Genomic DNA, 12821 nt, shown 5'->3' on the forward strand with positions numbered 1-12821 from the left:
ACACATGAGGACTAACAATCTTATTTTATTGAAACTGATTGTACGTAGGATGAACTGCTGCTTATAGAAGTGAGCATGAAGATAGAGTAAAATGTTGGAACAGACGTAAGCCGAGAGAGTGAGGTCGGCGTGACTTTGATGCTGTGAATTTGTGGCGCTAGAAGTCAAGCTACGCCAACATGAATGGATTGCTTACCCAAAATGTCCCCGGTCAGCTGGACCAAATGCACAACCGTCCATCGAGTGAGTCACTATAAAATTGATCATGATACACGCAGCACTTCATGCTTGTTATTACAAGTACATATACTCTCAAGCTAGCTGTGTACAAACAAACATGAAATGTGGGCTAATAATTTACAAATACTGTAATATGATTGTTCATGTTTTTCAGTCAGTACAGATTGGTGTCCTATTGTATTGTGTTGTGTATTATAAACACAAACTCACACGCGATTTGGGTGCTGTCGTAGAAACTATCTTATCTCTCGTCGTAGCTAGCTCACAGCTAATACCGTAGCACACTGATGTGTTAGTACGCTAGAAAAACAGTTACTCGGTGTTCGCTCTTACAATAACAATGTCGCTCCACTTTGTTATTATACAGGTTACTGGAACGTAAATTAAGTATTGTTGGCGGTTTTTGGATGCATTTTTAAAGGGATTTAGGTAGAATGAATTGCTCCCATTAGCTGCATTGCGAGCCAACTAGAACGAGCGGATTTTTACATGTTAGGAAGGCAAAAAACATAAACAAAAACCTTTTGTTTTCTTGTCTCTCATAAGTATTGGGAGCAATTGGCAAAATTCCTAAAAAAATGTGCAGTTCCCCTTTATCTTAAAACACTTGTATCTCAAATCAACATCTAATCAATTTAATTTGTGCTTTGACTTTCTCAAAACGGCACACATTTAACATGTAACTTGCCTTTTAAAAAGAAAAACATTTTAGAGAATAAATATTGTATAAAAAGAACACAATATAATGTACTACTAATAATTTACCTTGGAGAGTGGACTTCTATGGCATCTCATTCCAGCTGCTTTTCCATATTTTCATTGATAAATGTTAGCAGTTTACATATTATTGTAATGTTTTTGGTTGGTGTTAGACTCATTCTGCTTCAGTATGCTGCAGACTAGGAGTGATACACTCAAATTGCTTTGCAAAGTTGACGGTGCACTCGGGTCATGTTTTTGCAGATGTTTTTCTTTAATTCAATCAATGTCATCTTCTCAGCACTGTCCTTCACACTCTTTCTCCTTTCCAAAGGTTGGAAAAATAAAGTTATGTCCATCTCTAGCTATAAGCTAATGCTGACTAAGAACATATTGTTTTGGGCGGATATAATGGGGTTCACTATGACATTTGCTCCACCAACTAACTCCCTTATAACTCCCATTTTTGTTGAGAGACAGCTTTTATCTCAAAACACACTCTTAAATCGAGGGACCATTGTATCTATCTATGCAGCTATCTACAGTATTGCAATGCAGCATTGACACACCAAAGGTCTGATATGCCTAGATATAAATAAAAGATCATATTTATAAATGTAAAGGTGGCTTACATTATATGAGGTCATTTTTTTCTGAACACTTGGGGTTCCCTTTATAGAATTGTCACATCTAGTGTAAAGTATCTATTAGCGTTTTGTACATTTCAAAGCATGTTCTCCCCAGCTGTGTCAACCTCTTCTTCTGCAGACATTAGAGACATTATCTGTAGTGTCAGAGACCGAATTATCACAAAAGCACAAGGCCAGCAATGTGCAAACGGGTTGTTGGCAGAAGGGCTAATGAAGGTCTTCATGCATGCTTCTCAGCTGGCAGGAAACAATTTGCACGTCATGAGTGGGCCCAGAAGGCTGCCTACCTGCTGGGCTGCACCCTGGAGGAGCTCTCCTCCTCCATCTTCAAGCACGAGGCCAAGGGCACCCTGCCCAGAGCCAGCAGCATTCGCCAGGTTTCAGACGAAAATGGCACAGCAGTCACAGGTACCCCCGCCATCCTCTTATTGTCGCACTCATTCTCTATTCCACACCAGAACACGCCTCCGTTCGTTACCTGGGGGAAATTGCATAGTGGCGTAGCAAGTATTGCTTATCTTCGTAATGAATACCGCAGCTTAACAATGTGTATTGACAGATAAGTACACACTCTTATGTGGGGACAGACAATTTTGGATCCTCTCTTCCTTCATTGTCCTTGAAATCATAATTGCCTCACATTGATTTTCCACATGTGTACATCCCCTGACCACCATGACAGTGGAACTTTGAAGGAGACAAGAATACAAGGCAGGTCGGAATTTACCTCTGCTTCACCGTCCCATTTTAGTATTACCTCACAGTCTTAAATGCTTTACCACACTTGCAAATATCCCCTGGGTATCTTAAAACTAACCATTTTATGAGATAGTGGAGCCAGTTAGAAGAACTTAACAGGTGGCAATTGCTACTTTGCACTGACATGAGCACACAGTCTTTGCTTCAACCAAATCAGGAGCCTAAACGATGCCGCTTCACCGAGATAATTTCAAAAACAATTTGAATACTCAAGTATGATGCTATTATACATCCATTTCCATGCAAATGTAGCACCCGTATCCAGAATCTACTGCTGAAAATGTTTTTCCTTCTCATGATTCAGCTCATTGGATCATGTTGATTGATGATATGTTGTTCTGGTGGCTGCTTTTCAGGATCCAAAACTTCGGCCATGGAGTGTTTGGAAGCCATGGGGTCTGGGTTGTACTCCGAACTCTTCTCTATCCTCATTTGCTTAATAAACAGGTTAGTATTTCATCTCTGGTCATGTCATACTTAAAAATATGTGATGCTATTGACTCTGCAGTATGATGCAGTTTTCGATGAAAGTTTTCGCTAAAAGTTTGCCCTGTTTTTTGAATACCATCTTGGTTTTTGTAGGGCTTAACATTGCACCTAAACAATTAGTCTGTTTCACCCTGCCGATTCATGTGCCTAGAGAAAGAAACAGTGACTCAGTCTTGTTTATATTGCTGGAAGTGCTTCCTGTTTCTTAGCATGCCCTGCAGCACTTGTCTAAATAGTTGTTGAAGTTATATGTAATTGTTAGCACTCGCTGTTTATTACCTTTCCCTGTAGTAGTAGTTGTGTCATCGACAGCAGTGTTTCTTAACCATAGGGCTGCTAGCGCCTCCTAGAGTGCCGCCAAAAAATATCTGTTTCTAAACTTTGGTCTGTATGGGCCGCAGTGGTACTTAGTTGCAATGCACTCTTCCATCACTTGTGACAGTCATGACAATATCAAACGTCATGACTAAAGAGAGTATGGCCAACTAAACAACAGACGGCATTTTTGCTGCCAAGGACGTGTGCGGCTGTGTCCCGAAGCATGCAATTGCTATCGTTTTGACGTTTGACGTAAAATAATACGTCTATATATAGTTCTAAACAATCAACTATGATTGGTTGATGGAGATAACAGACTACTGTCCTTACTGAGGAGTTGGCAACACTGGGAGATCAAGAGAGATCAGAAAGGATTGAGGACATCGAGAACGCAGATGTAGAAGAGATACAAATTGAGAACATGGATGCAGAGGATGAGACAGACGAGCCAGCAGAGAAAACATAGGAGATGATTTTCATTTATAGTTTCTGGTTAAATAAGACTATCATTAGGCTTAGTGCCAGGAGAGCTACTGGAGGTGAGGACTTAAGTATGAATCAACGTTAAAACAGGCCAAATCGGTGTTAAAAAAGAATGCATCATGACACTAAAGTCTCACTCTTGTAGTTTTCTGAAACCTGGCAGCACTGACAACACTCTGAATAAATCAAAATAATCTAATCACTCCACTCTAGTATTATATACTGATACTACCTGTGGTATCAACACTACAGATTTATAGGTTGATCTGTCTTCCTCTTACGTGTATCCTTGGTAATGGCGGCTAAACAGCAACAATTGTCGTTATATTATCCACTTCTGGACTCTCATTAATCTACCTGTTAATTTCCTGTTAATAGCTGCTTACTTTCTGCTGCAGCGCGTTTCCATCTACACTTCTTAAAGTTTACTAAGCTCTTATTTCTTGTTTTGTTTCAAGCTAGTATGGCGGTTCGCTTAGCGATTAGCTTGCTTGCTCCTGCTTGTTTAAGGGTTCCAGGAATATGTTGTCATACCTTACTTAGCCGCCTCTATGGCAGCCAATAAATAGGAATCGGCCATGGACGGTTCCAGGAGAATTGGAATGTAAGACCCGGTTCCTGTCGGTCCTCGGTGCCCAATGCTAATTTTGAGTATTGGCTTCCTACAATTTCCAATGCAATGACAAGCTTGAGCTTGAGTTCATGGTTGGCAGTTATTCCCTAATAAAGAGTCACTTCATCAAGACAAATTAAAGTGCCTCTGACTAGCTCTTGTTGGTGTAAGCTAAGATTACCACAATTTGTCGCTCTCATTGTTTTCTGCATGCAAGGCTATAAGTATTCTTTATTTAATGTGGCTTGTACTGTTTTAATATATTTAGGTGTCAGGATTGGAACAGACATATTGGCTTAGCATTCATTTGTATGGGAAACATTTCTTCTGTTTTTGTACGACGTGATGTTTGTCTGATCTTTTGGAACAAACCCAAACAGAGGTCAGACTGTACTAATATGATATGCAAATGTACGTATATATATTATTCTGCTTAATTCAGTAGCTATTTTGAGAGAGGATTGAACCAGGGTTTGGGGTCTTTCTTATTACTGGATTAAAGAGAATACATCATAACTAAGACTTGAAGTTTGCTTTTAAAATAAAATCAGGATAAGGTTCGGGGAAGGTTGGAATGCAATGGAGAAAACTAAGGTTAAAGCTTGGGGTGATCCAGTGAATGATATCAATAAAACATAGTCTAAAGTATTGCAATAATAATGCTGGTGTGTTTGTGTTTTCTCTTGTTGCTTTAGGGCCTTGAAGTCAAGCCAGCTTCCCTTGTGCTCTCTGCTCATTGTGGACACACCGGGCTTTCAAAACCCCAGGCTGGTTAAGCGGGATTGCGGTGCAACTTTCGATGACCTATGCCACAACTACACCCAGGAACGTCTGCAGAGTCTTTTCTACCAGCGCACCTTCGTTCAGGAATTGGAGAGATACAAGGAGGTGGGAGCACTAGTGTCTCATTCTTCTACATCTGTTCTCTCCCCTTTGTCTGCTCTCTCATCTATATATATATGTGTGTGTATATATATATATATATATGTGCATATATATATATATATATATACACTACCGTTCAAAAGTTTGGGGTCACATTAAAATGTCCTTTTTTTTTGAAGGAAAAGCACTGTACTTTTCAATGAAGATAACTTTAAACTAGTCTTAACTTTAAAGGCCTACTGAAATGAATTTTTTTTATTCAAACGGGAATAGCAGATCCATTCTATGTGTCATACTTGATCATTTCGCGATATTGCCATATTTTTGCTGAAAGGATTTAGTAGAGAAAATCGACGATAAAGTTCGCAACTTTTGCTCGCTGATAAAAAAAACTTTGCCCCTACCGGAAGTAGCGTGACGTCACAAGCGGTAGTGCTGCTCACAATTCCCCGTTGTTTACAATGGAGCGAGAGATATTAGGAGCGAGAAAGTGACGATTACCCCATTAATTTGAGCGAGGATGAAAGATTTGTGGATGAGGCACGTTAGAGTGACGGACTAGAATGCAGTTCAAGAGATATCTTTTTTCGCTCTGACCGTAACTTAGGTACAAGCTGGCTCATTGGAATCCACACTCTCTCCTTTTTCTATTGTGGATCACGGATTTGTATTTTAAACCACCTCGGATACTATATCCTCTTGAAAATGAGAGTCGAGAAGGCGAAATGGACATTAACAGTGACTTTTATCTCCACGACAATACATCAACGAAGCTCTTTAGCATGAGCTAACGTGATAGCATCTGTCTCAAATGCAGATAGAAACAAAATAAATAAATCCCTGACTGGAAGGATAGACAGAAGATCAACAATACTACTATCAGGAGACACCGAACCAAACACTGGACATGTAAATACATGGTTAATGTGTATTTGACGCCTGTCGAAGCCTAGCAATGCTGTTGCTAACGACGCTAACTTAACAACGGGACCTCGTCAGAGCTATGATAAAAACATTAGCGCTCCACCTACGCCAGCCAGCCCTCCTCTGCTCATCAACACCCGTGCTCACCTGTGTTCCAGCGATCGACGATGCGGTCGGCGGCCCGGAGACGTAGGAAGTCAAGGTGAGTTCGCCGCTGGCGCGTCTGCTATCCAACAAAGTCCTCCTTGTTGTGTTGCTACAGCCAGCCGCATACACCGATCCCACCTACAACGTTCTTCTTTGCAGCCTCCATTGTTCATTTAACAAATTGCAAAAGATTCACCAACACAGATGTCCAGAATACTGTGGAATTTTGTCGAAGAAAACAGAGCTCTGTGTATTGTGTCCAAAAGGGTCCAAACACTTCCGTGGACCTCGCGACGTCACGCGCATATGTCATCCTCCAAAGGCGTTTTGAACCGGAAGTTCCCCTGGAAATTTAAAATTGCACTTTATAAGTTAACCCGGCCGTATTGGCATGTGTTGCAATGTTAAGATTTCATCATTGATATATAAACTATCAGACTGCGTGGTCGGTAGTAGTGGGTTTCAGTAGGTCTTTAAAGAAATACACTCTATACATTGCTAATGTGGTAAATGACTATTCTAGCTGCAAATGTCTGGTTTTTGGTGCAATATCTACATAGGTGTATAGAGGCCCATTTCCAGCAACTATCACTCCAGTGTTCTATTGGTACAATGTGTTTGCTCATTGGCTCAGAAGGCTAATTGATGATTAGAAAACCCTTGTGCAATCATGTTCACACATCTGAAAACAGTTTAGCTCGTTACAGAAGCTACAAAACTGACCTTCCTTTGAGCAGATTGAGTTTCTGGAGCATCACATTTGTGGGGTCAATTAAACGCTCAAAATGGCCAGAAAAAGAGAACTTTCATCTGAAACTCGACAGTCTATTCTTGTTCTTAGAAATGAAGGCTATTCCACAAATTGTTTGGGTGACCCCAAACTTTTGAACGGTAGTGTATATATATATATATATATATATATACCTTTGTGTGTATTATATATATATATATATATATATATATATATATATATATATATATATATATATATATATATATATATATATATATATATATATATATATATATACATACACACACACAGTATATATTAGGGCTGTCAAGTGATTTAAAAAAAAAATCAAATGTATCACATTTAGAACTGTGATTAATCATGATTAATCATAGGTTATCATTTGTTTGCATAAATACAATTTGATAAAGAAAGTACCCCAATATTTGGATTCAAATACAATTTTTTTAATGTTTTACTGAACTGCAAGTCATTGTTTTACCCGAAACAGTAAGTATAGTAAGAATTCATTTTGAAAGTCTTTGAAATAATATTGCAAACAAGGTGCAGTTACTACCATACACTCATAAACAACTTAACATAGTGCACCATTTAAATCATCCTTTTTCAGATGACAATGTTTATTTATTTTTTTGGTACAATGAATATTAATCACATCCGGGTTCATGTTTAACCCGGATGTGATTAATATTCATTCATATTTGATAACGCAAAAATGTATTTTTATTAATCACGTGTTAACGCTGAATATATATATATATATATATATATATATATATATATATATATATATATATATATATATATATATATATATATATATACATATATATATACATGTGTATATATATATATATACATGTGTATATATATATATATATATACATGTGTATATATATATATATATATATATATATATATATATATATAAATATATATATATATATATATACATGTGTATATATATATATATATATATATATATATATATATATATATATATATATATATATATATGTAATCCTAAAGATACATCACACATAAATGTTTTGCACTCCCAGAACAATTTTAGAAGATCGTTTTGCACTTAAAGAATAATCTGCACTTTTCCATATTACCGGTACATATGGCCTGCCAAAATCTAGAATTGGGTTAGAATAGAATATGGGTGGCGTGGCTCGGTTGGTAGAGCGGCCGTGCCAGCAACTTAAAGGTTCCAGTTTCGATCCCCGCTTCTGCTGTCCTATTCACTGCCATTGTGTCCTTGGGAAATAAACTTTACCCACCTGCTCCCAGTGTCACCCACACTGGTTTAGATGTAACATAGATAATGGGTTTCACTATGTAAAGCACTTTGAGTCACTCGAGAAAAGCCCTATAAAATATAATTCACTTCACTTCATAATAGAAAGATTTACTGACATTGTATTAAATGCTTCATGATATATGGTTGCCATTCTTGATCTGTGCTTCAAGACAAATACAATAACTAGTAAATACTAAAAAAATTATACTATGGCTAAAAGTACACAGATAAGACATGTAGCAGGTAAAACACACATTGTTAAAGTGCAATAAACAGTTAGCTTCTACAGTAGGGGTTCCCAAAGTGCAGCACATGGGCCATCTGATCCAAGTCCAAGACCAGGGATCTTGGACTTGAAAAGGTTGGTGACCACTGCATTAGCACATGATTGAAAGGGTGGTTGATACTTTTAGTGCTGTCGACATGCGACCCTTTTTTGTTGTGGAAAATATAGAGTTTGCTGTGGACACTTGAGCCCTGTTACAAAATTCCTTGACAAACCTTTTTTACCGATACCGTAGTTCCTGTTTTGTACAACAAGACAAAAGCCCAATTACAGACAGTAGTTTCCATATTGCACCACAGAAGATGGGTGATTTATCAGATGCATTCATTTTATTTTATAATTATTATTTTTCACAAGCTGCTGTTCTTGTTTTATATGGTGCTAAGTAGGCACAGCAGAAAATGGGGCAGGTATAGCTGAACCATATACATTTATTTTGATTTAAAAACTGTACTTTTAAGTTCAACCAAAAATGTTGATAATTTCAATGTACTACAAGCACAAAAAGGCTTAAGAATTTCTTTTTTTTTGTATCGAAAAAATATCAAACTGTGACACTAAAATATTGAACCGAACCGTACATTTTATGTATCGTTGCACCACTAGTATAAATATATATGCATGCTTTCACACATCACATTCTTTACCCGCCCCATCTGTCACAAGCTTTGACAAGCCAAAGTGGTTTGTGTATTCGACGTTCTCATTAGCAATGCCAGGCTTCACCTCATCTTCACAGATCAAAGTATAGACCTTTGCGACAAGCCTTGGGGAGTCACGCCCAGCGGCTGCACAGTGGTACTGTTATTGTGAGGGATCCATTCAACTTTTGGGCCTATGTGGAATTTATTTCAAGCACTTTCACAATCATCTAGTAATCTTCAATACACTTACTTCTCTACACTTGCACAATTTAATAGGATGCTGTTTGAGAGCTATTTTAAACATTATACCTTTTGTAAAGCTAACTAAAATAGTACTCAATGCACAGACCTTCACTATGGCCATATAATCGTAAAAATGCCCTCCTAACTTGTTAAAAAAACATGACATGCCACACACGGTCCATTTTCTTGTTGCAAGTTTTTCAAAATAAAAAAAATAAAAAAGTATTTTTTTCCAACTCTAAATCTGAATCTGTATATTGAACTACTCCAAATGCGTGTTGGCCCATCTCCGGCAATTTCATTACACATGTTGTATAGGAATCCTAAGCCAGAGATGACTCGTTTGAGTACGGTAACAGGACTGGAAGTCGGGATGTATATTGTTCACAGTTTAACCGAAACTAGTACCGAATGAGTACTTAAAAAAACAATGATAGTTCTTAAACGGTGCCTAAACTGGTACCTAAACAATGGAAAACATGCAAATTTTTGTAAAAAAAAACAACCTACAAAAACGTTTTTATTCTTTTGAAATTTTGGGTTGAACAGATTATTAATTGACATAAAAAATTAAAAAATAAACCTCAGTAATACTTTCAAAAATGAGTAATACAATCAACAACAAATTGTCATAATTATCAAGTAATACACAACATAGAGAACGTGCTAAAAGTGACTCTTGTAATATTGATGCTCATAATTCTGGGGGTTCATGAATGCAGCCTCACTCACTGTAACTGTCATTGGTGCATAATGTGGAAGAGCTTAGCGCTGCCGTACTAGCGGTGTTATGAGGGCTGCTGTTGGCGTGTTAAGTGAAGTGAAGTGAATTATATTTATATAGCGCTTTTCTCTAGTGACTCAAAGCGCTTTACATAGTGAAACCCAATATCTAAGTTACATTTAAACCAGTGTGGGTGGCACTGGGAGCAGGTGGGTAAAGTGTCTTGCCCAAGGACACAACGGCAGTGACTAGGATGGCGGAAGCGGGATCGAACCTGGAACCCTCAAGTTGCTGGCACGGCCACTCTACCAACCGAGCTATACCGCCCCTACCGTTAAGGTCGGTAATGACTTTAAAAAGAGCAAACATGAAATATAGCAACATGGCATTTTTTGCTAGTAGCATGTTGAGTCAACAATAAGCACATACAATGATTCAACTAAAAAAATGGTTTGAATATGAACAAATAACATTAAAAAAATAATAATTCTGGGTCAGGACTTTGCTGAATAAATGATTTGGCACACATGCTTATTAATGAATTGGCGAGCCATATTAAATGATCTGGCGGGCCAGATCTGGCGTCCGCGCTTTGAGTTTGACTTTGTGTTGGGGTAACAGGACTGAGTCAATACACAGAAACTGGTTCTAGTGCAATTTTAGACTTACTTGTTGTTGTTTCCTATAGAAAATAAACTTTAAGTACAGTTGAGAAAAAGAGTACCACGAAAAAAACAAAAAAAAACAAAATTTCTGAAGGTTTCAAATGATTATATTTCATGGTAAAGTTTAAATTTAAAAAGCAATGTTCAAGGTAGTTAAAATTAGTATTTTCAATAGTTTTTTTTTTTATTAAACATGCAATCAGATCAATATGCAGGACACTTATATGCTACTGTTATTTTATCATGCAGATATACCTGTGCATTTTTCCTTTCCTGGGAATGTGAATGGCACCTATTCGGTGGAATGGTCCAGCAATGCTGTTTGACTCCAGTCCTGTAGGTGGCAGCAGTACACTTTACAAAGTGAACATCAGCTGCCATACGGAGTAATTTTTTTCCCCCACAGCTCCATCTGCTAGATCTAGTGGGTCACTACCCCACATGGCCCCTAATCAGCATAGAAAGCATACAATGCATGTGCTGGTACATTCATCAGCACCAACACCAGATATAATTCTTTTAAACAGTGATGTCATCAAACAATCATTCACATCAATGGACAGTTTAAATGCATCCAGGTAACAATAATGTTTTTGAACTGTGGGACGAAACGGGAGAACCGGGAATAAACCCATGCAAGCAAAAGTAGCACTCCAGAAGTCAGAGTTGAGGTTCAAACCTTGAACCACCTGGCTGTATGGCAAATGCGCTAACCACATGGTCTAATGTGCTGCCCCATCTCTCGACATTCACATTGCTATTTTTTGTTCATAAGTAGCTTAGCGAGAGGTGTTTCTAATATTTTTTCCCCCCGGTAACTATGTAAAAGGTTGATATAATGTTGTTATTTTCCAACTTACAAATGGCTTCTTTTCAAAACAACATACTGAACTACAAATCATTACTGTGATGTGCACATAGAAGCTGAGATTTTCCTTCCTGGGTGACAAATAACTGGAACAAAATGAAACACTGTGTGTGTAGCATACTTCTCTTTTGTGAATGTATTTCAGACTATTAGAAGCCGTGAACGTGTCACAGAGAACTGGGTCAAACTCCTTTTTAAACCTTCTTCCGTATCAATAATTGCAGTGACAGGCAGGTTTAGCTATACAAAGTCCATTGTATACAATGGACTTTGTACTTAAAGAATTAAAAGCTGCCGTGCAACACAGCTGCTTGAATTCTCTTTATATTTCCCCGGCATATTGCTTTGCCGCGGTACAGAAGGAAAATCATTTAGGCTACATCTCACACACAGTCAAGTTGAACACTGGCATCTGTCATGCTCGCACGATTAGCCCCGCAAACATTTTTCACGTATTTCCAGTGCAGCCTCTGAGCTGCATGTTATTTTTTTGCTCTACTGAAGGTAATTCATCATTATTTGACTCCACATGATCCTTGAAATGTTAGCATCTGCAACATGAAATGCATCCTGATTATTTATTTCCTTAATCCAGCAATAAAGGCATTTTAGAAAATGCAATACTTTGTAGCTTTACAAAATGTATACTGTGGCGTCTACACTAACTGTCAACATTATATAATTAAACCGACAACAAAAGATAGTAAGGCTTGGGTTGATCGACACTTTCAGAAAAGTATTAATTCAACAATATGTTTATTTTGCTAATGAAATGTGTTTCTTATATTTTGGTTCTTAATGAGCGGGGCCCCTGGACCCCAAGAAATGAATGGATGGATGAGCAGGACAAAATATTAGAAACAGCTCTCTATATAAATTGGACAATTTTCTAAACATCAATAATAAACATATCGCTGCATTAATATGATTTACATCAAATTTTCTCGATTTTCCAATTGAAACAAAAATATAGTTAGGTTACAAGGTAGCTGAATTGTTGGATACCAAAGCAGATTGACAATTAATATTTTGGAGAGCTTTAGCCAGCAGGAGAGGGTCAGAGGCACTTTAATTTTGATGGTGGACGAGACTCAGAGTTTCAATCAATCAAAGTTGATTTATAT

General features: G+C 37.7%; 1 protein-coding gene across 3 annotated transcripts in view; it reads left to right on the forward strand.

The window, feature by feature from the left end:
- Positions 1-12821, forward strand: part of LOC133650612 (unconventional myosin-XVIIIa-like) — a 202148-nt gene that overhangs the window by 76079 nt on the left and 113248 nt on the right. For all 3 annotated transcript variants that reach the window (XM_062048069.1, XM_062048067.1, XM_062048068.1), the window contains 3 exons: positions 1827-1997; positions 2705-2795; positions 4947-5139. In XM_062048069.1, the coding sequence (XP_061904053.1) occupies positions 1827-1997; positions 2705-2795; positions 4947-5139 (455 nt within the window). The remainder of the gene's footprint in view (positions 1-1826; positions 1998-2704; positions 2796-4946; positions 5140-12821) is intronic.

The sequence above is a fragment of the Entelurus aequoreus genome, linkage group LG05 (assembly GCF_033978785.1).
Source record: "Entelurus aequoreus isolate RoL-2023_Sb linkage group LG05, RoL_Eaeq_v1.1, whole genome shotgun sequence".
Classification (NCBI taxonomy): domain Eukaryota; kingdom Metazoa; phylum Chordata; class Actinopteri; order Syngnathiformes; family Syngnathidae; genus Entelurus; species Entelurus aequoreus.